Source organism: Filicampus tigris, chromosome 9, assembly GCF_054856515.1.
Source record: "Filicampus tigris isolate MCC_2025a chromosome 9, RoL_Ftig_1.0, whole genome shotgun sequence".
NCBI lineage: Eukaryota > Metazoa > Chordata > Actinopteri > Syngnathiformes > Syngnathidae > Filicampus > Filicampus tigris.
In genome coordinates, this window is record NC_141225.1 from 25,880,790 (window position 1) to 25,905,592 (window position 24,803).

Below are 24,803 nucleotides of genomic sequence, written 5' to 3' on the forward strand. Positions count from 1 at the left end.
TCTCCCAATGGCATTTTGTCTTTTATCACAAGATGTCACCACAGAGCCACCAAAGATGACAATGGCCGATGCCTAGACCTCGTTTGTGTTTACATATTGTCAACCTCTTAAAAATAATCGCCTAATTTTTTACTGTTTCTTCAGAAAACACGTGGAACTCAACCACATTCTGATGATCTTATATGTATTAATAATTTCATTTCAGGCGTAAAATTGAATGATCTGTTGAACTAAGAATGCAGCCGACTTTACCAGAGGTGGTCAGCATCCTAAGGAGATGTTTAAGGCAAAAAAACAAAAACATTTTTGTCAAAATATGAATTCGGCGATTATTTGAAGAGGCTGACTATATGTCCCTGGCGTTGGTGGAAAACATGTCCGATGCGCCGTCATTGTTACGTGAGATCCTGTATCTAAGTGACGTAATTGTTGATGTAGCTGTGGCTGTTCTGGCGCGTCAGTGACGCAATTGTTATGTTAAGAACGCGAAATGTGTTCCATTTCTGTCCAGCAGGGGGGGGACACGTTGTCACCTAAAACGACGAAAGAAGATAAAAGGAAGACGAAGAAGTAATCCAACTCGGAAGTCTGCTGTCCGTTCTTGCAATTTGTCACGCAAATCTTGTTGACTCTTTGCAGCCGAGCGCTCCAAATGGTAGGAAATGATGATGCCACCATATTGCACTTTCTGATACAAGTTGATATTTGTATGTTGCTGTCACGAGCAACGTTAGTGTAGTTCGTCCGAACGCTGCCAATCTTCAGTGACGTTTTGTTTGGGGCTTCTCGGGCGTTGCCATGTTAGCACGACGTTAGCATGAGATCATCCTTCTTTCATCCAAAGTGGCCGTTTGAAATCAGCGGAAGCTGATTGCGATGCTTCTGCCATCTGCCTCGTTAATTGATAACGTCTTGTGAACTTACTGACTGACTTCATATTTCATCGGGTTGTTCCCTAGGACTTTTTTTTCCGGACCGATACCAGCGTCAGTGTTCACTCTTGAAACATCCCATTTCAATGAACACGAGACTAACTCTCGCAGATGATGGTGAACAAAGACCTTTCTTTGTGTCTGACTGCTCTGCGGTTAGGTTACTCAACACGGAGTCCGATAAAGCTTGAACTTGTTTGTAGATGGCACAGAACCACGGTCTGAAACCGTAACAAAAAACACAGGTACAAAAAAGGAGACAACTGGTGAGCTTGGCACTCTCACGGTTGCTAAATCAACTGGCGATGTTGCCTGACTGGCCTGCATCCAACGGGAAACGGGAGACCTTATTCATGCACTTAATAACATTCTCTTGTTCTAGTTCGAAGCCAGTGGGCAAATGTGTCAAGTCAATCTGTGTCATCACATCACAAGCCTTTGCGCACAGACTTGTGTCATCACATCTCAAGCCTTTGCGCACACACACTTGCAGATGTTGGGTCTTACTGGGCGTATTACGAGAGGGTGGCCACGGATGCGATGCAATGCATTCCAAAACAAACTTTCAGTTAGCCATGAGTCGTGTCGGTGGCTGGTATCAGCAGCCGCGATTACCTGAAATATGGCCGGGATTGCCCAATACCACACTTGCTATCGACATTTGCCCATATCTAAAATGTAATGATAATTAAGGTTGACCAATTGAAGTAGGGTCCAATTATGGCCAAGCATGCACACTAGCTTGGACAGAAGAAACTGTTGGGGCGGATGTTCAAGGCCAAAGGTGGTGTAGGAAGGACGCTAAACAAGACTGAAAGGTTGCAGCAGGAGGGCAAGCCGACACGTTGACGTAGGAAGGAAAATCAACGTGAATGAAATGTTCCAAAATGTCATGCAATTTCGAGCGACGTACGCTAGGACTCAGTGTTGACGTGCCATGTGCTTGTTGTTGCTGCTGTTGTTGATGTTGTGGTTGGTACGCAGGCTGAAGTGGAGGAGACCCTCAAGAGAATTCTGGGCCAGAAGGGAGTTCAGGGCCTCATCATCGTCAACTCTGACGGTGAGACCACAGCGGCGACGCCACCTCGTTCTCCTCGATCGCCACCGACGAATGTGGAAGGGCGGAGCCCTCACACTTCCAAACCCGCTCAAAATCTCATCCTTGTCTGATTGGGGAGAAGGCGGTCGCAACATGTGGAATCTTTTCCAGCAAAAAGTAACGCAACCAGTTAGGAGTTGGATTTGTTCCTCGCCATAACGCCAATCTGTGCTACATTACAAGTCCTCTTTTTCCACTGAATGATTGGAAATGCCCTTCATCCCCACCAGCCTTCCCCCCAAAAGTTGCCGGGCTGTATTTTCGGGAAGAGAAACGGCATCTAATTTTTGAATGGTGCGCAAGGGGGGCCCCTCTTGGCCACATGGGGGCAGCACAAGACTGACGGGCAGTCTTCACAAAGAATCCCACCGGACGTCTGGACAGGACATAGCCTGCCGCAATATGATTGGCTACTGCATGCAGTCCCGCCCTAGATGCAGCAGCCAATCATTTTTGGGCAGGGTTCGTCCTGCCCAAAAGTCAAGCGGGACTCCACATAGCGCCTCCAATTTGCTCCGCTCTGTTCGGCTCGGGGCTAATGGTAGCACGTCTACCCAAAGGGTGAAGTGGCACTGGTATAATGCCAGTTGATGTTGACGCTGCGCCGGTTGTGTTGGATCAGTCGCTTGACGACGTAAAGCAGCGCAACGTAGAAGCTAATTAGCATTAGGCTCACGTGGCGTTTCCTCGAGGACTTTGCTTGTTTAAAGCGTGTGAGTTTTGGCATCGACTTCAGCTGCGAGTGGCAACAAAAGCCTCAATGTGCAAGCACCCGTCACGTCACCGTCCGCTGCCAAGCCACCCCCGGTTGACTTCGCTGCCACTGCCACTGGCCGGCGCGCGGATCTCAACTCTGCGCCGGCATGTCCAGACAGAAATTGTCCAAAATAAGGCTGGCCGATATCTCGCTGGCGACTCACCGGAGATAAGAACATTCTGGATGGAAACGAGCACGATAGTCATCACGCAAACTTGTCACGCTTATGCTGCACGTAAAGCTCATGTGCAAATGCAATATATTGGACGGGCGGGCCCAGTTCACGTGGGTTCCCTTGTGCGCAGGCTGTCAAGCCACAAAACACAGCCACAAATTGGTTAAAAAGCAGAAAATGGGTTTTTTACTGAACCCATTGTAATACGGCGGTCAAGCTAGCCGGCCCCAAAATACCGAGATAAGAAATGTTGTCCGTGTCGCACGGCCGTAGTCCCAATGACAGCTCATATCTCAAAAGTCGACGGCTCGTACCTGGAAGCGGCGCCGATCCGGTCGACTGAAGGTGGCGCTCGAGCGTCCCTCACGCTCGCAACTGCGCCGGAGCGCCAACGTGCGTTTGCGCCAGCGTGCGTTTGCGCCAGCGTGCGTTTGCGCCAGCGTGCGTTTGCGCCAGCGTGCGTTTGCGCCAGCGTGCGTTTGCGCCAGCGTGCGTTTGCGCCAGCGTGCGTTTGCGCCAACGTGCGTTTGCGCCAACGTGCGTTTGCGCCAACGTGCGTTTGCGCCAACGTGTGTTTGTGCCAGGCATTCCCATCCGCTCGACGCTGGACAACACCAGCACGGTGCACTACGCCGGCCTCATCCACCAGCTGGTCATGAAGGCGCGCAGCACCATCCGTGACATCGACCCGCTCAACGACCTCACCTTCCTGCGACTGCGATCAAAGAAGAACGAGATCATGATCGCGCCAGGTCGGTCCTCGCTGCGCACTCGCCCTCCCCGCTAAGGCGCCGCCGCCGCCGCTAAGGCGCCGCCTGCTTTGTTTTGTGCAGATAAGGACTACTTCATGATCGTCATTCAGAACCCGTCGGACTGAACACCAGCGGCCACGCTTCCACTTTTTACTATCGCAAAGAAAAAGAAAAAGTTCTCAGCAAGTTATTTCCCCATTTCTTTTGTTGCCAGCTTGTTCTGGTCATCATCAAATGTTGTCAGTAAATGTTGTGACCAATCGTCAGCATCTTGTCTTCCTCTGAACTCAGCAACCAATCCTGACCAAGTCGCTCGTGAACATTTTGTTTGCTGGCGGCTATTTTCCCAACAGCTGCAACGCCTCATTTTGGTCGCGCGGGCGCCGGAGCCCGTCCTGAGACCGGTCGCCGGCCGATGTTGAGGCCGGCCTTGGCAAACCGACCCCTGGCCTTCATCAGGGCGGACAACCGACAGCCCTCGTCCCATACGCAATTTGACACGGCAATCGTGTTAGCACAGCAAGACGCAATAATGTGCCACGCCACGCTAAGCTGAACGAGGCTTGTCGTGCCCAAGCGATAGAGCTCGCCCGCCCGCCCGCGTGAACGAGAGGCCAAACATGGCCTTGGATAACCGCGTCAAGCTCCACTTGCGCTGAGAAGGAACCTCAAGCATCTTCACGGGGTAGATTCCAACCGGGAACCTCCCTGCTGCGAGGCCCCGGCACGAGCTTCGTGCTCCACCGGAGTGCTGCACTTTCCCAACGCCAAATGGAAAGTTGATCTGAACTGGTATGTTCGGGGGTGGGGTGGGGTGCGACGTTCTTTTTCACCGTGGAAAAGAAGGCTTGGATCGGAATCGTTCACCCGTTGCCCAAGCAGCCCGCTTTGTATTTGCTGGACCTCGGAAGTTGCACTTTAAATGCCGTTCTCATTATTAGGGAGAAGGGAACCTTTGAATGATTCCGAATGCAGTCGATCCTAATTGCGGGGTGTAAACAAAAACGGAGGTATTAACAACCATTTGTTTGGATTATTTTGGTGTATTGACAGATAGATGGCCCTCTCTCTCCACACTCTAATGAACCTTTCCCAACCTCTTGTTGCTGTTTAGCTATTGATTATTTTGAGAGTCGATCATCAGATCAAAAGTGATTCTGAATAATGAAAGCAAAATAATAGACAACATGCAGGTACTGTTTTTGTGTTGCACGCGGTGTCATGGGAAAACTTTATTCCAGATATTTTCAAGCCACACCTTTTTTAAAAAAATTTGTCTCTTGTCAAAAATCAAATACCCGGGAAACATGAAATCCTTTTACTGCATGGGATAAATTGAACTGTATTTTTGCGACTATATTAAGTGTTAAGTTGTTAAGTGAGGTTACGACGTAGGTGTTGCGACAAGATGGCGTCGCTGCCGTTTACGTGGTGACGCTGACGTCACTAGCGTATCTGCGTCTTTGTAGTCTGCGACGAACGAGCGCTTGCTCGATATTCCCCCCCCCCCCCCCCCCCCCTCGTCGCTCGAGCAAGTGACTCCAAAGTGTCTCCGAGCCGCCGCAAGCATCGTCCTCCACGATGCCGTCCGACAGAACCTTTAAGCAAAGGAGGACTTTCGGTGAGTGGAAAAAGCAAAACACGCGAGCTGACGGGCTAAGCAGCTAGCCGGCCTGTGTGCCACAACAGTGCTCCGATTTTGAGGGTTACAATTTCATACGAAAGCCTTTTTTCATTCATGTTTGGCCTCATAAGTGGCGCGGTTAGTCGAGCCGGTGGCACCCCCCCCTGAGTGTTGATTTGAGGGGGCGGGCGGTTAGGGTGGGGGTTGGACGTAACAAAGCGAGCAAACGTCGTTAACTTGGAAGTGGAAGAGCCCTGACGTACTCACAACTGCTGGAAAGTGCAACGGGGGGACTTATCCGAATATTTCTACTAATCATGTTATGTCTGAAATGTGGTCAACAGCCGAACGATGTAAAGAAGTCCAACAGATCCGAAAACAACACCCCAACAAGATTCCTGTACGTACACGCACACACAATGGCACACGTGTTTTTTGTTGCGCCCCCCCCCAAAATACATGCGAACCGTGTACATTTTCTAGCTGTGTGTGTGCGTTTTGTCAGGTGATCATGGAACGTTACAAGGGCGAGAAGCAACTTCCTGTTCTGGATAAGACCAAGTTCCTGGTCCCTGACCACGTCAACATGAGCGAGCTGGTCAAGATAATCAGGTAGGCACACAACTGTCCTATTCTTTACTTGTGCTCTACGTCTGTGTTTAGGGCACAAAATGCACATTTTGCCTCACAAACGGATGCGGAAGCGCTAATTTCCAGATGTGTTTTTTAATAGATTATTCTAAAAAACGTCATTTTGGGGCAGCTGTGGCTCCGACGGTAGAGTTGGTCATTGAGTAACCGCAGGGTCGGCTGTTCGAATCCCGCTCTGAGTCATGTGTCGTTGTGTCCTTGGGCAAGACACTTGACCAACCTTGGCGTATGGCTGCGTGCGGATGTGTGGTGGTGGTGGTGGTGGTGGTCGGAGGGGCCGTCACTGGCAGCCGCGCTTCCGTCGGCCTGCCCCAGGGCAGCTGCGGCCACATACGTAGTGTAGTGACTATTGTGACAAGCTCGTGTGTGTGACGTGTGCACATGCGTGAGGAAGAGGGCAGTAGTGAGGAGGGATGCGCTGGTGCGCTGGTGCGATGAGAGGTACGAGCGAGGGAATCAAGAAAAGTATGACAAGTGTCCAAAAATAAAGCGAGGCTGCAGTGCAACCCTTGCCTCCCTGTACTGTTATCGAGCTACTGAGCTCCCCTCCTTTTACGACAACGTGCGACGGCAGCGAGCGACCCCGGAGGCAACTCCTGCCTTGGAGAGGGATCTCCCGTGTGTCTCCCGACTACGGTCAGGCGACAGAAACGGGAACGGACAACAGTAGTTGACCACCGCCAGAGTGCAAATGTGTGAGCGCGTGAATCATGGATCCATTGTAAAGTGTCTTTGAGTGTCCAGAAAAGTGCTATATAAATCGAATCAAGTATTATTGTACAAATGAAGCCGTGGCTCCAGACCAGGGTCACCAAGTCCGGTCCTCAAGGGCACCTATCCTGCATGTTTTCCATCTCTCCCTGCTGCAACGCACCTGTTTCAAATGATCTGTTTCGTCATCAGGCTTCTGAAAAGCTTGATGAGCTGATCATTTCAATCAGGTGTGTTGCAGCGGGGAGAGATGGGAAAACATGCAGGGTAGGTGCCCTTGAGGACGGGACTTGGTGACCCCTGCTCCAGACGATTGATTCGTTCATGATCAAAATAGGTGCCGGTTACTTTGACATTCTGTTAGTTGAGTTGATCTTTTTTTTTTTTTTTTTTTTTTTTTCTTCTTCTTCTTCTTCTTCTTCTTCTTTACGTATTTGTGGTGGTCCGGAACATATGCCAGTGCTAAACGGGGTTATTGGGTGAGCGTTCCTGTGGAGAATCGCTAACTTCAGCCCCCCCCACTCCGCTACCCGCAGGCGTCGTCTGCAGCTGAACCCCACGCAGGCCTTCTTCCTGCTGGTCAACCAGCACAGTTTGGTTTCCGTGGCGACGGCCATCTCTGAGATCTATGAGCAGGAGCGCGACGACGATGGCTTCCTATACATGGTGTACGCCTCTCAGGAGACCTTCGGCCACGCTCTGCACTTTTAAGTTTTTATTGTGAAGGAAGCAGCTGGCACATTCACGTGCTAGCTAGCTAGCGTTAGCGCCAGTCTACTTTGCCTTTCCCAGAGAGCAAACAAAAAGTCTGCAAACCCTGATGTGCTCTCAATTTCCTGCCAAACGTTTGGTTGAGCACTTTGCGAGTGTTGTCTTGCAGGCACGGCAACGGATTCGTCGGACCTTCTGCCGGCTGGCTGACGAGCAACTCATCCTTCTGCCGGTGGCAACGCCACATGACCGACGGCCGTTATTTTTCAGAAACAATTTTTGCAGTGGTTGGAAATCAATGTTAGTGCTCATGCTTACACGCACACACTATTTATCTGACGCTCTATTGCACACGTTAGTGGCCTATTTCATTTTTTGACAAAAGCTACGCTTAAGCCTCGTTTGTTCTGTCAACCTTTCGCTCGACTCAAAAGTCCAGCAAGAAGTGGCGATCGGCCTCAATTTCTGTTAAGGCAAATGAGGGTCTTTTGTCAGCCGTTTTGTCCTTGCCTGGAACACTACCAACCTCGCGCGTGCACTTTTTAAAAAAAATATTTAATTTGACCCGTGAAATTGTTCAAATCTGCAGTCCAAAACTTGAAAAGTGACGCGTGTTCCAATGATTTTCATCATGTAAATAATCTTTGCTTGAAACATTAAAGAGTTGAGTTGGTGAGCTTGTTGTTCATGTTTTTATTGCCATCAAGTTTGAAGTCTCAAAAAGCCTCTGGGGAGGTCTGCGTTGTCATTTGGTGAAAGAAAAGAAAATCTGATGGAAAAGTTTGATCGGACGTGATGACATCACAGCATGTCGGTGCCATCATTTGAAGTGAGGTCAAACTAAACGCGTTTCTAAAAAGTTGAGAGAAGGCCGTAATGACATCACAGCATGTTGTGAACTCATCGCTGACGGCTCTTGACGTGCCCGCCAAATGTTCCGCGGCCAACCGGATGGGGCAAAGGTGTCACTTCCTGCAGTGCCGCCCCCTTGTGGTGAGATGAGGCGGCCATTTTATTCGAGCATCACTTGATGACACGCCCCAAAAATTCCCCAAAATCCAAAAACGGCGACGTGGCGTGCGACTGCTGCTCTTCTTACGCCATGCTGAACACACAGACACACACACGTCACTTCACATCAACAGTTTGTGTCAGTTTAGTTGAAGTGCGCGTGTGTGACAGAAGCTGTGTGTGTTAACGAGGGCATGCCTGTATGTGAGCGGAGCAATGTGTGAGATTGTTTAGTGCATGCGGTGTGCACGACCTGTCGATGAGCGAGTCCCTCATGGCGGCGGTGATGGCGGAGGGCCGCGCGTCGTCACCCAGCCCGAAGACGCTCTCGATGACGGACATCTCGGTGCTGGTGGTGTCCAGTCCGCAGAAGGCCGACCAGTCGTTGACCACCATTCCGGCCGCGATCACCTCGCTGCCCCGGTTCACAGTGCCTGTCTGCGGTGCACGCACACGCGTGCATCAGAGGTGGGTGATGGCATGCGGGCGGGCGGGCGGGCGGGCGGTCGGGAATTGGAGCACTCACCACCAGAGGGACCTGCAGGAGCGACGACAGCTCGTCCTGGTCCTCGATGGAAGTCTTGGGGTGCACCAGGCCGCCGCGGTTGCTGAAGGCGCAATAGGAGCCCACCAGAACCTGATCGGCCACCGTGTGGCGGAACACCTCCACCTTCAGCGTGTCGCACAGAACCTCCTCAGTCTCCTGTGGGAGTGGGGTGGCGGCAAAGCTTGTCAAGCCGCGCAGTCAGGGCGTGGGTGTTCACGTGAGCAGTTGGTCCTTCTGACCCTGTCCAGATCCGGATGGACGAGCGCCACGTAGTCGTTGCACGCGATGACGTTGCCGAGCGCCGACAGACGCTCTTCCACCCTCTGGATGCTGACCGGGGCGGGAAGGCAGTTGCGGATGTGCTGCAGTTCCTGGTCAGTCGTGTTGTTGGGGACCAGCAGGCCGTGACGGTTCCCTGCAGACGCCGACGCACGCCATCACGTCGACGGGAAACGGCGGGCGCGACGGAAATCGCCGCTGGCGGCTCACTCACTCACCCACACACATGCGTCCGATGATGCGACACCCCGCGATGGACGCATGGACCACCGGGATGCTCTCGGACAACTCGCCTTCGAACACGCTGAAGAAAAACACGGAGCGCATCGGTGACGTCACGCGGTCGGCCCACGGAGACGCGGCGACGTCATCCGGGCGCTCACCTGTAGAAGTTTTCCGCTCCGCCGATGGCCACCAAGCAGTACGTGTTGGTGAGTTTGGCGAAACAGCCGATTTCGTTGTTCTTCTCGAAGGAGGCGCGCACGGCCATCGCGTCGCAAACTGTCTGACTGACACACGCAAGGCGGAGAAGAGCGAAAGCTCGGCGTTAGCACGTCAGCTATCAAGCTAGCTCGCGAGTGGCTGAGTTGACCGCAGGGACGCCACGCGTCAACTTAAGCGGGCGGCCACTCCAAGTGTTGTGGAGCGGGAACAAGAAAAGCACCTGTCGGACAAAGTGAGCCTCTCAAATCTTGTTGTTCTTTTTACGACGCGAGCGTGTCTTCCTCGGCCGCACGTGCTCACTTCGGCTCTGCTTGTACGTGATGACGTCTATACGCTGACGCCTGTACGCCATGACGTGGACGTGCTCTGAACCGGAAAGACATTCGACACGAGTACGCATCACATTCTGGTCTGGCTTTGTGGATAATATTGTTTGGAAGAATGTCTGGCTCTTACCTAATCGTTGTCCAACTACAAATAAGATTAAAGAAGTGTCATTTAAAATTGTTCGTCAAATTTGTCCAACTAAAGACTATATTGAGAAAAGGTTCAAGAAAGACATTGGTGTAAATTGTAACTTCTGTTCTGACTCTCCTGATACTGTGATTCACTTGTTTTGACAATGTTCATTCGTACAATCTTTTTGGTGCAACCTAAGTATTTCTATAACAAGTTATATTGAAAAAAAGTTTAGTGTTATTTTGGAAGAATGTGCTTTTTGTTTTTGATGAAAAAAAAAGGGAGAAAATCAAAATTGCATTTGATTAACTTACTTTTAATAATGGCAAAATTTCATATTCATAAATGTAAGGTCATGGGAAGGATTCCTAGCTTTACTGTTTTCATTAACGAATTCAAACATATCTTTACAATTAGGTACTCTCTAAAACAGAAAGCAATTACAGTTATTTCTGCTTGTGTTGAATCTAATGTTTTTTTGAATGTATTTTTTTTGTCTCTCTTTCTCTCTGCTAGAATGTCGTAACTATTTTTCTTCTCATATGTTGTTTTGTTTACCCCCTAGCGTCATGTTTGTTTTGTGTGTGTTTGTGTTAAAATGTAAATTGTGTTCAATTTGTTGTTATATTTGCCATTTACTAAATAAAGATATTATTTTTAAAAAATCAACATGAGTTGCGCACGTTTACTTGGAAGCCACCATTATGTTTTTAGTCCTTCACAACTCGTGACAAAGCCTGCCTGCATGTCGACTTTATTCTTGTCTTTTTTTAAAATTATGAATAAATACATCATAACGGAGCATAGAAGGAAAACAAGATAAATGCAACATGAAAAAAGGATTCTATCCTTGTCCGTGTGCCAAACAACAGTAGCTTGTTTGTTTTGAGTCCAAACGCGACATCACGACGTGCAGCTCCGTTCCATTGTGCGCTTGAGTGAGTCCTCGCTGCAACGTCGTAAATCTTTGGAGCCAGGCTGGAAACAGGAAGTGCCGCTCTGCGTTTCAATTGCGCCGTGAAGTGACCTCGGAGTCCGTCAAACGCAGGTCAGACTAATATGCGTCGGACTTTTTGTTTGTAGCATTATTTGGAAATACAAGCCATGTGACGTAATGACGACGTTGATGTCATCATGTTCAGGAGTGAAGCAGGATGGGAGGACAACATAGTAAGCCAGACCAACAAGAACAAGACACGCCCCCCTCTGGCATGCCTCAAGCGCAAGGTAGCACACACGGGCACACGCGTATTTGTGTGTGTTAAATGAAGGCAGTCAAATGTTGTGCTTTTAGGAGAGCTGCCGCAGTGCATGATGGGAAACAGGAAAGTGGACGACATGCGCTTCCTGATCTCGTGCACCAACTGGTACTGATGACGACGTAGCGTGCAGGGACGACCTCCCGTATGACGTTTGCCCATGCCCCCGTTGGCGCTGTACTGCATGTTGCACGTGAACTGCATGCATCTTTTTGTCGTCAACATCCTTGTGAAAGTTGACTCAGTGTTGACTAAAGAGGAGGAGCAGCCACTGACATCATCTTCGCACTTTTTATTTTCATTAGCAAATCAAGAGCAAACAGGGACTGAGCACATTCTGGTCATGGACTTGGAACGATGTATCCGCACAACTTTTTGGAGAGGAGGGGGCACTTGACACTTTTGAAATGTGCGTACGGAAGGAAATGAGGCAGGAGAAATGCTCTTACTATTGAATATTTGTAGAATCGATTGTTCTTCTATTGATTATGCCATTGAATAAACGGATAAAACATTTTTTTGCATTTAAGTGTATTCCAAAACCGCCATTACGGTTTATTGTAAAAATACTGTTTATTTGGTATTTAGTGATTCAAAGAACAGCTGAACAATTGCACAATATTCCGTGAGAGGGATTGATGCACTCGCCAACGTTTTTGAAACTGATTCAGCCACGGTTGGGTCATTGTTTTCCAAAGTCAAAGCGGAGTATTGCAAATGTTTTATTTTGATTCAGCACAAAAGTCATCAGTCTGCGACAGAAATCAGAAGAATTCCTGTTGCGAGTCTGAAATCGGAGCATTTGGACGATTTGCAGTTCAACGGTGGCTCTAAAGATTACTCGATTATCAATATAGTTGTTGATGAATTTGATAAGCAGGTCATACTCTGCCTAACTAACCCAATTCGTCGCCATTAGTGCGGCAGTTCTGTAATAATGTTCATCTTGTCTTTTTACTCGTTAAGTAGGTTTGGAGTTTCTTTTCTTCCGACAATGACAATGATCTTATTTTAATGAAGAGAATCTCAGAACGCTTCCGTGTACTGTACTGAATAAGTGCAAAAGCGATACGATTAAACGACTTGTTTGGAAGCGTGCGACAACTTGGGGGCGCTCTGTTGGCTCGCTTTTATCACGGAAGTCCCTAGCAGAGGCGTTTGCCGCCAGCGGAAGTGACGTCGGGGAAGGGGGCGGCGCTCGGGCGGCTGAGTGACAGCCAAGGTATCAACAGGTGATCCGGAACCTGCTGAGCCACACCGCGAGCGGCTGGTGGAGGCTCGTCACGTTCTGTCGTTTTTTTTTTCTTTCTTTCTTTTTTTTTCTTTTCCTGCGCCCTTCCTCGTCGACACCGTCGCCTTTTTCGGCTCCAACTTGAGGAGAAGTCGGATGAAAGTTTGCGCGGCGGCCAGCCATGAGTTCGTCGGAGAGTCTCCGTCCGGCCACCGGAGGCCGCAAGCCGCTCGGCAAGCTGGCGGCCCGCCTGGAGGAGCTCAAGAGTCCGTGGCGGCAGGTGTCCTCGCTGGAGCTCAGCCACAACGAGGCCGCCCGCCTGGCCACCGACGCGCTGCTCGAGCACGGCGAGCGCGAGTACCGCCGCGTCCTCACCGAGGAGCGGGAGCTCAGCTTCCTGTCCCAAGCCGAGATCCGGTACATCACGTGCCGCCGGGACCCGGACAGTGACGGCGCGGCGGGGGCCGGGACCGAGAGCGGGGCCGGGGCCGGGACCGAGAGCGGGACCGGGACCGGGACCGGGACCGGCCCGTCGTCGTCGTCGTCGTCGTCGTCGTCGGCGGCGGCGGAGGAGCACCAGCCCGAGGCTGGCGAAAGCGATACCGGCGATGACGTCGCGTCGGAGCTCACCTCCGGGACTTACTTCCCGACAATGACCGACGACGAGCCGCCGGTCCTGGAGCTCGGCTGGCCGGACGCCCCGCTCAGGTACGGGCCCTCGGAAACGCAGATCTACTTCCAGAGGGACAAGACCGTCAACGTCAAAGACAGAATACGCTCGCTCATCAACAAGGCCAAGAAGGTACGCGCGCGCGCGCGCGCATACGCACAGAGCGTCAAAAAGAAAAAGCACGAGACACCACGAAGCCCTGCAGTAGACACTATGAATAAACAAAAAACATCTGAACAGAAAACGTATTCTTCGGAATAATCCAAGTATAAATTTCTTTTTTTTTTTTTATACCCTTGAATTAGTTGATCCTTAGAGATGTAAATATACTTTGTTTATTGTCCAGAAATTGCAGAAAATGAAAATGGCAAACGACCTCGCTGGAGCAGTGCTCGCGAGAGGAAACGGTTGGCCCAAATGGATCGGCCGGCCGAATGGCTCAAATGAGGAAATCAAATCGTTGCACCCTTGTCAAACATCATCTGAAGCGCAAGAACACGTTAGCCGGCCCTCACGTGGAAAGCCGCTGCCGCCTCTTGTGTGACGCTTCGTAGTCGATGATCTTGCTGGAGTTTCTGCTTTTTATACCGTGGCTCTTGTATGTCTGTGTCTGCAATGAAGCCGCTCATTTACAAACTCGGCATTTTAACTTTCAATATACCTTCACGGGACTTCCAGAAAATCAATGAGCAACAAGCCAAATAAAATCTAAAATAATAGCCATGAAAACAATCAGTAAAAAGAAACACCCGTTGTTCCCGTCCGTCTTGGCGCAAGTGTGAGGTACGCGCTTGGAAAGATTGGGGGGAAAAACCAAAAATAGAAGGAAATCACGCTTCAACGTTATTCAAATACTGTAACTTGACTGTCACGTATGAGGACGAACGGCGTATATGCCCGCGTGTGACTCTCGTCATATGACCCGCGTGTGCGCGCGCATGCGTTGCAGGTGATCGCGCTGGTCATGGATGAGTTCAGCGACGTGGATTTGCTGTGTGACCTGATGGAAGCGTCCAGCAAGCGCCAAGTTCCCGTCTACATCTTGTTGGACCACAAGAACCTTCACCTCTTCACCGACATGTGCTCCTCTTTGGACGTGCACGGCGTCAACATGAGCGTAAGGGCCGACCGGCCGACCGACCGGCCGACCGGCCGACCGACCGACCGGCCGACCGGCCGACCGACCGACCGACCGACCGACCGACCGACCGACCGACCGACCGACTCGTCCTCGTGGTCACGCTGACTCGGCGTCCGTTGCTCTTCCTCCGGCAGAACATGCGCATACGCAGCGTGTGCGGCGACACGTACTGCACAAAGAGCGGCAGGAAGTTCAGCGGCCAAGTCCTGGAAAAGTTTATGATCATCGACTGCGAGGAGGTCGTCGCCGGATCCTACAGGTCACTCATGGACACACGCAAGCTTTCAAAACTTATTTTTCATGCACCGCATCCCACAAATAGAACAGTAATATCATCATAGTAGTAATAATATCTATTATTATTATACGATCGTCTCACTTCATCATTATATCAGTCATATATTGCTGTGCAAAACGCACCTGTGTCCAATTTTGGGCGTTTTTTCAAATGTTCACGTCAATGCCATGTCTGTGACGCGGAAGCGCCCTTCGTGGCAAAATAAGAAAAATGGACATAGGTTTTTTTCACAGGACGGCACCGATTCGCGTGTTCATTGAGAGCGTGCAAAGGAGCGCTTCCCCTTAGAATCAAAACGCTGACGTAAACGCCAGCCTTCGGTCCAAGCGATTTGACGTGCCCAGCAATTGAACAACATCAGATTCTCGCACTCTTTCCTCACGCGGTGTTGGACAGGTGAGGAAAGAGCTCAGCAACGGGGCGGCGTGGCTCAGCGGTAGAGTGGCGGTTTCCCGACCCGGAGGTTGTGGGTTGGATCCCCGGCCATGGTGACCATGTCCAAGTATCCTGGAGCAAGACACCGAACGAAGCCCCAGTTGCTCCTGATGCTGCGTCATCAGTCGGTAGATGAGGTACAGCGTAAAGCGCTTTGAGTACCCGAGGTAGAAAAGCGCTATACAAGTGACAGTAGCGGCAACGTGCACGGCTGGAAGCACATACCTCGGGTCAAAAGATGTGAAAAGACAATGACAGCTTTTGCGGAACGGCCACCGTGCCTTTGCTATGTGCGGCGGCCGGCCTTTTGTGCCAAAGTGCTCGGAGTGACGCATACTTGATTCATCCTGTCAGGGCCGCTGCATTCAACTTGCTAGCTGTTTTGTGGGGGCTTGGGGTGTGGTCGGCGCTCCCCCCACTATAGCGGGCAAATGGCTAAACTGCGAACGTTGTTTTCGAAAGTACTGGTGCTCCTCTCCGTTGGCAGCCATGTTGTTCGTGTAAGCAGTGCGCGTCAGCGGAAATGAGGGAAGCTACTCAATCTAAAGCTATATCGGCCGGACAAATCCGTTTGAAGTGATCGCTAAAATGGCCCGGCCCTGGCACATGCGCGCACATCCACACGGGTCCTTAAAAAAGAAATGTTGTTGTGGTGTGAGCGTCAGGAGTTGGCGCCAGCGCCGTTTGCCGGCACGGTAACCTCCCGGTGAGCCGCCCGCTTCCCGTTTACTGGAGGCCGGCAAGCGGAGTCGCTTAGTTTGCGAGGTGTGACCGCGCGTCCGCCGGCTGGAATGAAGGGCGAGGCTCCACCTCCCCGTCGACCTGCCTGAGGAATTCCAAGCTTGCCAGCCGGGTGTGTCTGCCGGTGGCTTTCACGTCCTCAACACGCACGCCTTCGTATCGTCGGCATTTGGACCGGATGCGTACACATCGGCGCTGTCGGGCGGAAAGCCCCTATCTCCAAATATGGCCCGTTTCCTACTGCTCGCAAATGGATACTATTGCTCTGACGCCACTTGGTCTGTCATGTTGGCACGATGCCAGCTGAAAGTGATGAACAGAGCTTGAGAAGAAATCCATCATTCTGCTGATAGGGGGGAATGCTTGGCGCACACTATTTTGCGCCACCCCAGCTACAGAAGCCGTGCTAACTGCTAAGCTAGCATGGCGTACATGTCGAGGTGAAACCGCCCCATAAGTGACGGACGGACGGACGGACGGACGGACGGACGGGCGGGCGGGCGGGCGGGCGGGCGGGCGGGCGGGCGGGCGGACGGACGGACGAGCGAGGCGGTCCGCTTGGGGCCAGCCGGAGGCGCCAACTTTAAAGGGCAAAATTAGAGGCGACGTAACAAGCGCGTGCAGAGCGTGTGTCAGCGAAACTCACGGCGCACAGCTACGTGGGACAGGACAGAATTGAGGTCTCCTCGATTAGCGCCACAAGCAGTAGGAATAGCGGATAGAAGAAACGGACGAGACGTTTGCACATTGCGCTCATTGGAAACGTGAAGGATCTCATCCGATCCACGGACGATGTTCTTTTGGGCTTGGCCAAATCCGGTGCTGAGTTTGGACTCTCTGATGAACGTGATCCCATCCCAGCCTTGGAGCTGAAAACAGAAGGGCTAAAGGCTACCTGGCGCTATTTTGGAAAGGTGCAACACTTGCCTTCAGGCCGCACCGTTACTTGCCATCGATACAACGCGCTAACCGATATCGATCAACTGTCGCGCTTCGAGACCAACGGTCGTGTGGTGCAATTGGACAGTACGCGTCCTTCGTCTGATCCTCGGACATCGTAGGTGTCGCGCGGTAATGAATTTGCCCCGATGAGTTGCGGGGCTACGCGTCCTCTGCTCCCTCCCCGGAGAGTCTCGGCTGAGCTCCGACGGCGGAATCCGGTCAGGTCCGTGCAGAAAGCGTCGCGCGACATCATCTTGAGGCGGACGCCCTTTCGTTTGCTTTGGCTGGCGACCGACAAAACAAGTTACAAGAATTTCAAGCGCAGGTGAAAAGTGACAAGTCGTCATTCCGGTTGCTCGAGGTTTGGATCAACGCCGAAAGCCCGCGCCAGGCAAATCCGGCCGACTCCACGCTCGCCAATCAGGTCAGACGCGCTCACCGTGCGTGCGCAGGACGTCTTTTCATGCCCGTCGGTGCATGTCGAATGGACAAAGCATGCGGCTGTAAATAGTGGCGCAGCGATCACATAAGTCACGGTTCGGGTCGGTCGCACATTTTGAGTCACGGATCTTGAGTGCAAAAAAAACCCCAACCCAAAACGATAGAACTTTGTCTTCATTTATTTCATAGAACGCTTTTGCCCATGGGCGCACGCGAACGCGAGGCTCGCTGCAGCTCGGCTGCTGGCGGCTAACGTCAGCGCCTGCTCATGTCGACTGCTGGAGGGACGTGATGCTATTTCCAACTGCTCACATTGGACTTGTTGATTCAAAGTCTTCTCGTGTGTGTGTGTGTGTCTGTGCGTGCCTGTGTGTGCGTGTGTCTGTGCGTGTGTGTGCGCGCGTGTGTGTGCGTGTACGTGCACGCGCGTGCGCTCGCGTGCACGCAGCTTCACATGGCTGTCGGCCCAGGTTCACAGCAACATGGTGATGCATTTCTCGGGTCGCATCACGGAGAGTTTCGACCGCGAGTTCCGCTGCTTGTACGCCGACTCTCAGATCATCGAGCGTTTCCACAACGAGGACGACGAGGCTCTTCCGTACTTCCCGCCGTACCAAACGCCGCTGCTGGTGACGGGCTTCACGCCGCTCATCAAGGCCGACCTGCTTTCAGACAGGTACGCAAGCGCGAGCCCGTGCGGCTGGGCTCCGTTTGAATTTGGGCTAACATTTGGCTTGGTCACGATGCTCAACTCACACAAAGCGCGAGCACGCCAACGCCGAAAGCCACGCCAACGCCGAAAGCCACGCCAACGCCGAAAGCCACGCCAACGCCGAAAGCCACGCCAACGGTGTTAGCGGCTTGAGCTTCTGATAACAAGAACAAGAATAATCATCATCAACCGTAACGATGATGACGACGCTCAGCCAAGTTGTCGACGTGCCGAGTATTTGTGTTCGGGTAACCCTTTGGCCCCGTCAAGTGTGGCGCGCGGCAAAGTGTGTTTTTTTGCCTCGCCGATGAAAGGCCGCATGCGATCACGCAATTGGATTTGAAGGACTCTACCTCGGTGAGGTTGTTGGCAGAGCGCCAAAGCGGATCTGCTTTTCAATCCAACCCGTGGTCCAGCAATACGCGGGACGGTGGCGGCTCCGTCCCTAAAACCGACCCGCATCACCACGCCAACAAATAGCCTGTAGGCATGCCGGAAGTCGACAACACCGAGCGGTTATCACGTTTGCCTCGCGGGTTCTGAGTTCTGAGCGAGGTTCCAGTCACGACTGTCGTTGGCACGATGGTCCCCGTTCAATTGTGCGAATGATTGTTTGTATCTACCTTTAGGGGTGTAACGGTACGCTAAATCACATTTCGGGTCGGTTCGGTTTCTCGGAAACTTGGGTTCGGTATATTTTTGGTACAAAAAAACCTTTTTTTAAAAAATACGTTTATTTTGAAAAGATGACAAGTAAATGGTACATGTTTTTTTTTTAAAAAAAAAAAAAAAAAAAAAAAAAGCGAACCATTCGGGTGACATTCTAAGAAATGACACCAGAATAAAAAATACACTAACAATAAAGTTCTCTGAATTTTGTAAATGACCCTCAACACTGAAATCTTTCAACACTCAGCAGCAACAGCCTATGACACATCTAAATATTCAAGTTAAAGACAAGTTGTCATTACAGTACATTACAACACATACAATAACAGTTACAATTATTGCTAACTGGATTAAAACTCTTTTTATATGGAAATGCAGTAAATTTAAAGTCTTTATGAAATGATTGACACTTTTTAGGCGTTGAAATCTTTGGACGTTCACCAGCATATTGTCACGAATCGGGCGAGCTGCGATGCGGTCGGATTTGTGTTTCGCCGAGTCGGGATGTTTCCGAGGTTCATGAATGCGTCGCGCGGCCGGCGAGAGAAGCAGCGGAGAAGGAAGGACGGAGCTGTTGTACTTTGTTTTTGGCTAAGACTACTGCTTGCTTCCTCGTCCGGGAAACATTCAAATGCCGTTTTAAGCGCGATTATGCTAGACGTGCCAGCTACAGCATAGCCGCCGATCTCGTGTAGAAATGTCGGCACGCGACTTTGGGACTTGCGCACGGACCTTTCCCCAGCGGCGATTTGAACAGGACAGCCAGAATGTTCCCAAAGAGGGGACCGCAGTGTACGGCGGGGACCTTGGAGCTCTGGCTTGTTTGCGTGTGCCATTTCTCCACGCGTTTCTGATTTATCACGGCTTCCGGCTTCCGGCGTCCTGGCGTCTCTTTAGTGCCGCCGCCCTCCTCTCCCGCGTGCAGCAGTCAATGGCGCCCGCGCGTAAACTCGCGCAAACGGGTGGACCGAACCGAACACGCCGTACCGAAACGTATTAATACAGCCGCGTGTACCGTTACACCCCTATGCACGCCGTGACGGGTCGGCGTACCCCGCCTCTCACCCAAAGGGAGCCGGGATAGGCTCCCGTCGTCCGAGACGCCAATACGTCTCCTTGAATGCGTTTGTTTTTGTTTTTTTGTGGGTGGCTGTGATGCGTGTCTTAGTCGTCGTGGTAACGGCCCATTCTGGTCCCAACCGACAGGCAGCGGCCCAGCTCCGACAACTCCAGCAGCCAATCGGAAAGCAGCTTGTCCAGCGTGAAGGCGGCGCCCGGCCTCACCTGCAACCCCGTTTACAAGGTGACCCAAGGTCACGATAAGGCCGACCCGCTGTGCTCCCATCTCAGTCTGGAGCGGCGCGGCGCCGAGCGGCGGCTCCAAAACCTGGCGGCGCCCCGCCCCTCCTCCAACGGGGCAACCAACCACAGTCCGCTCTTGGAGCGCCGCACTCCGGCCTACGGGCTGGAGCGGACCAAAGGCAACCTGGCCGACATCATGTGGGCCCACCGGGCGGGCGCGCCCTCCAAGTTCCAGGCTCTGGGAATGTACGAGCACAAAGTCAACCTGTTCCACGCCACGCCGCCGCCGCCTCGCCTCCACCGCAGCCGCACGCCGCCGCCGGCGGTGCCGGAACCCCAACTGGGCTCCAAGCACAGGAGCTCGTCCAATCAGCTCCTCCACAAACTGTCGGACTTCTTCCTGCCGCCGGCGGGCAAAGACCACTTGGCCAGGTCGGCCTCGCCTCACGGCACCGTGGGGTGGGGGGGGCCCGACCTCTCGCAAAGCGAGCCCGAGAGCCTGCAGGCGCCCCCGCCGCCGCCCCCTTTGCTCCAGGTCTCCAGGCAGGACCAGAACCTCAAACAAGACGCAGGCGCCCGAACGGAGCAAAGCGCACAACAGGAGCAAATGGCCAGGCAAGACCAGATTACCCGGCAGGACCAGAAGCGCATGACTCTGGGCCACAGCAAGCTGGATCTGGTCAACCAGTACAACAAGATGAAGACCAAGCAGGTTTACAGTCGCTTTGAGCTCAAGAGCTCCCAGTGACGCGATCCTGTGAGCGTCCCGAGGCACCCAACCCTTGCTGCAAACCCAGGAGGAGCTTAGCGAAAAAAGAAGAAGAAGAAGAAGAAGAAAAAAAAAAGCAAAAAACAAACCCCAAACCTATTCGTTCGGTTCATTTCCAAAGAATTCTTGTGGCCTCCGATGGTGTCCATCACCGGGCGGGACCAGAACCCCCAAACGGGAGCAAAGCGGCAGACGGCAGCCAACCACCGCAAAGGCAGACTTTGCGCCGCGGCCCGCCGGATGGGCTCGCCCGCTCCGACAAGATGACGACCGAGCGGGTTTACGTGCACGCGGGCAGCAACTTGATTGCCCAGGAACACGTTTGGAAGCGGACGTAGCGTCCAGCCGCAACCGGATCGCAATGTCCCAAGTGGCAACGTTTGCCGCGCAGTTCATTTTGTGTCTTGTGCTTTTGGAAGGTCTTTTTGGGGCCTATTCTCCCCTTGTGAGGCCTATTCTCCCCTTCTGGGGCCTATTCTCCCCTTCTGGGGCCTATTCTCCCCTTCTGGGGCCTATTCTCCCCTTCTGGGGCCTAGTCTCCCCTTCCGGGGCCTAGTCTCCCCTTCCGGGGCCTAGTCTCCCCTTCCGGGGCCTAGTCTCCCCTTCTGGGGCCTAGTCTCCCCTTTTGGGGCTAAAGACAGTTCCTTTGTTACACACTTTCAAGACGCCGACATTCTCCCGTCCAGACCACCGTGCCTAAGCTGGAAATTTGCGCCATTGGCTCCATGTGGAAATGCTCCTCACATGTCAAGAAGAGATCAGCTGGCGCTGATGTTTTTTTATGTTTTTTTTTTTTTTCTCTTCGCCCGATATATGATCTGAGATCATGTCGACATACCGTATGTAGTAGGGACACATAGGGCAGTCGGTGAGCGTATATGACACCCATTTTAGGAAACATTGGCGGTCCGTTGATCGCCTACAGCCGGCGGCCCTCCGTCTATCTGCCTTTTTGTCCGGGCGGACCAGGGTAGTCACTTTTGGTGCCGAGGGCGGGGCCAACGGGGCGGCGGCGGCCCCTGACGCGCACCGGGAGGGTGCCGTCTGGTGACGTCCGCGGCATGAGTGGGGGGCACGTATATGCGGCCGTGAATAGATGAACGCGAGTGTCGAGCGGGCTTCGGGCCAGGATGGAGGGAGGGGGCATCTGTCGAGGTCGGGTCGTCAAGGTGCCATTGAGCGGATCTCGTGGAAACACGCTTACGCCTGGAGCTTTGTCTGGAAAGGCACCGATGAACGTTGCTCTTTTGGCTGTAGAAAGGGGCATGCGGTTTGCTTTTTTTCTTCCTGGAGACTCATTCTCTTGGCATTTGATGATGGAGTCGGTCAACGCTCGCCGTTCGCGCAGGTTAGCGACAATCACCCGCCAAAATGTTTTGTCGTTTTTCAAAAGCATTTTGGATGCAAGTGATTTGGTTTTCAGGCTCACGTTGAAATGCGTTGCCGTTTTTCGAGCGCAACCTCCGATCCCGTTCCCAAACTCGTGGAAAACAGGAAGCGCGCTCCAACGCGCTACGCGCTCGGGCCAAAAGCAAAGTGAAGTGAGCGCCAAGGAACCCAGGCCAGCAAATAGACTGGCCCCGATCGGCCGCGTCCCCCGGGTGTACATTTTGTATATACGTAGTGGGTTGACGCCAGTCACAGGGATCAGAGCTCCGCTGCGACCTGTGGGCGGCGCTAAGAAAAGCTTCCCCAATTGCTTCCTGAGCGTAAGCCGTCCACAACTAGCTAGTGAGATGCCACTTTGCCCTTGGCGGAGGTCATCCGGAGCTGCGGCCATATTTGCAAAGCGCTCTTGCATGCAAACATCCATCCATCCATCCATCCATCCATCCATCCATCCATCCATCCATCCATCCCTTTCCGCCCAAGAGGGGAGCACCGAGTGTGGCTTGGACTGATGACGGAGCTTGTGGAAGTCCAAACAAGCACATTCATCTTCTTGACTTGGCAAGACGGGATCTTCGCAGCGGCTTGTCTCATTTGATCAAGAAACGTTTCCTTCTGTGAATCGACAACATCAAGTCTCCGTTTTTGTCTCCTTGCCTTTGTCACAATTAAAAAATGTGAACTCAACATTTTGTATTTGATCATTTCCAAGACACCGAAAAGCTTCTCCAAACATTTCCAGCGCTCATTCCTCTGAGCTTGTGTTTGAGGTTTGAGCGGCGTTTGAATTTTTCTTCACATTTTCCTCCGTCGACGTCTTTTGCCGTGCGCTGCGCAAACAAGGTGACTTTGTGACCCGGATCAGCCGCAATAGCTTCACGCTAACGGTTGACGTCGCTTTTCTTCTTGGCTTTTGTCTGCCGGCTTTGCAGTTGATAGAAAAAGTCCACACAGCCCTGCGTGTTCAAACGCCGCCAAGGTAAGTCATTGCAAAAGTTCTTCCCGCTCGTCCGTATCGGTCGGGCGAAGGGATGCGGAACCCACCCGATGGAAAGCGCCGCCATCCGCCGGAGAAAAGACGGCATGGCAAAGCGCCGAGGCTTGCGAGGACGCCGCGTCCCTCCAAAATGAATCCGAGCCGAGGGCGGCTGCCGAGGGCGGCTGCCGAGGGCGGCTGCCGAGGGCGGCTGCCGAGGGCGGCTGCCGAGGGCGGCTGCCGAGGGCGGCTGCCGAGGGCGGCTGCCGAGGGCGGCCTGCGGCGACCTCGGGGCGGCTCCCAAAGACCAGACGCCATATCTCCTTTTCAAAACGGCTCGGCCCTTCTGTGAGCTCGTCCTGTCGCGTGGCTACTTCGCGATCGCTGTTTGGCCAAGACGCCGCCCGCTGACCTGCTAACGTTAATCAATTCATCAAGCGCAGCCAAATTTCCTCCTCAACTTTTTGTGTGGCAGCTGAAAAAAGCAACTCGCCCATTTTGACCAAGATGTCGGGGGGAGTCTGGTCAGTCGGAAAGCGAGCCTCGTCGCCTGAGCTGATGACCGATTCTCAGATGAGCGGCCAGAAGCGGGAGTCGGCTCGCCGGCCGGCCATCTGAGAAAGAAAGGAGAATAGCCGCGAGCATCTTATCGGAGTAAAAAGTACAAAGATCTGTTCACACCGCTGGGAGTGAAATGAAAAAGTGTTGCGAAAACTCAACGCACAAGTCAGCGTTTGGTCGCGTAACCTGCAAGCGTTTGTACTGGTTTGTGACTTTCCGCTGGCGTTTGAGACGCACAGGTGGCGGTGGCGGCGGCGGTGGCGGCGGCGGCGGCGGCGGCGGCGGCGGCGGCTCCTCCTTTCCTGTTTGAGTGCAGCTGCGTGACCCCGGGGAGCTCCCGCACAATATCGCTCGCTCTTTTTTGTTTTCAGGCACCCGCACGATGAGTCGCTTCCCTCACACAGGAAGTCCACACCCGGCTTCCTGGCCACACGGCCGCAAGCTAGAAAAGAGGTGAAGGACCACGCCGCCGGCTACTCTGCCGACCTCCCGCTCGGGATGCCGGCCCGCCGCGCGGCTCACAAGCGCGCCCTTGACCACAATTGGGGCCAAATTGTGTTTGCGCGGAAAGGGCGGCACCCAAGATGGATGCCGCTTCAGAGCAGTTGGGATGAAAGCCGCCCTTTGCGTCGCAGCAACGTCGCTGCGCTGAAAACGGGTCGCTTGGAGCGTTTTTGTGGAAAGGGGCCCACAAAGCCAGAGTGGGATGACGCCGTCTGCTCAGGAGAAAGTGCAAACACAAACCTGAAGGCTTTCAAAGACACTTTGATGCGATTTGGAAAAAAAGCAACGATACATTCGGAAGGGGAGCCAAAGAATCAGTGCGGTCCGCTCTCGTTGGCGGAATGCGCGCAAAGGGCAAGTACGACGTCACGCAAATGTCAAGTCGTCACATGACACTGAAGACTGATTGTCAAAGTGGGACAAAGGGGGGGCGGGGACACCCACACCCACCCCTGAAGGGGTTGGGCGGTTTCTCCATCGTTTGGCAGGCCCGCCATTCAGTTCAAGTCCATTTCAGCTGCTCGAGTCGGCTTTGCCACACCATCACGCTTCGCTGGCTTAGTTAGTTAGGACAGCGCGAGCCTGCTTTTTGATGTGCAAAGGCGACTATC

General features: G+C 52.8%; 4 protein-coding genes and 1 long non-coding RNA gene across 7 annotated transcripts; 4 read left to right on the plus strand and 1 right to left on the minus strand.

Moving 5' to 3' along the window:
• Positions 1-495: 495 nt before the first annotated feature.
• Positions 496-3,981, plus strand: dynlrb1 (dynein, light chain, roadblock-type 1). The gene is made up of 4 exons (XM_086040636.1): positions 496-655; positions 1,917-1,992; positions 3,548-3,715; positions 3,797-3,981. The coding sequence occupies exons 1-4, from the start codon at positions 653-655 to the stop codon at positions 3,838-3,840; spliced, it is 291 nt and encodes a 96-aa protein (XP_085896762.1). The 5' UTR covers positions 496-652; the 3' UTR covers positions 3,841-3,981.
• Positions 3,982-5,055: 1,074 nt separating this feature from the next.
• On the plus strand, positions 5,056-8,088 carry LOC147142824 (microtubule-associated protein 1 light chain 3 alpha-like). The gene is made up of 5 exons (XM_086040635.1): positions 5,056-5,336; positions 5,684-5,739; positions 5,845-5,951; positions 7,238-7,369; positions 7,582-8,088. The coding sequence occupies exons 1-5, from the start codon at positions 5,297-5,299 to the stop codon at positions 7,715-7,717; spliced, it is 471 nt and encodes a 156-aa protein (XP_085896761.1). The 5' UTR covers positions 5,056-5,296; the 3' UTR covers positions 7,718-8,088.
• Positions 8,086-10,078, minus strand: eif6 (eukaryotic translation initiation factor 6). 3 transcript variants are annotated; one of them, XM_086040633.1, is made up of 7 exons: positions 9,914-10,078; positions 9,633-9,758; positions 9,468-9,553; positions 9,210-9,385; positions 8,950-9,126; positions 8,677-8,861; positions 8,086-8,517 (listed from the first exon to the last, which is right to left on the minus strand). In XM_086040633.1, exons 2-7 carry the CDS (start codon positions 9,737-9,739, stop codon positions 8,508-8,510), a joined length of 741 nt encoding a protein of 246 aa, XP_085896759.1. In that variant the 5' UTR covers positions 9,740-9,758; positions 9,914-10,078; the 3' UTR covers positions 8,086-8,507. The 3 variants fall into 3 exon arrangements, with proteins under 3 accessions (XP_085896759.1, XP_085896760.1, XP_085896758.1); XM_086040634.1 differs by having other exon boundaries at positions 9,633-9,754; positions 9,914-10,057; XM_086040632.1 differs by having other exon boundaries at positions 9,633-10,038.
• A 960-nt stretch (positions 10,079-11,038) lies between these two features.
• Positions 11,039-11,927, plus strand: LOC147142826 (uncharacterized). Its single transcript, XR_015088125.1, has 3 exons — positions 11,039-11,200; positions 11,295-11,379; positions 11,447-11,927. It is a non-coding gene; the product is annotated as an uncharacterized LOC147142826 (long non-coding RNA).
• A 687-nt stretch (positions 11,928-12,614) lies between these two features.
• Positions 12,615-22,838, plus strand: sack1c (scaffolding CK1 anchoring protein C). Its single transcript, XM_086040628.1, has 5 exons — positions 12,615-13,444; positions 14,262-14,429; positions 14,588-14,712; positions 17,759-17,986; positions 19,898-22,838. Exons 1-5 carry the CDS (start codon positions 12,824-12,826, stop codon positions 20,739-20,741), a joined length of 1,986 nt encoding a protein of 661 aa, XP_085896754.1. The 5' UTR covers positions 12,615-12,823; the 3' UTR covers positions 20,742-22,838.
• The last annotated feature ends 1,965 nt before the right edge of the window (positions 22,839-24,803 follow it).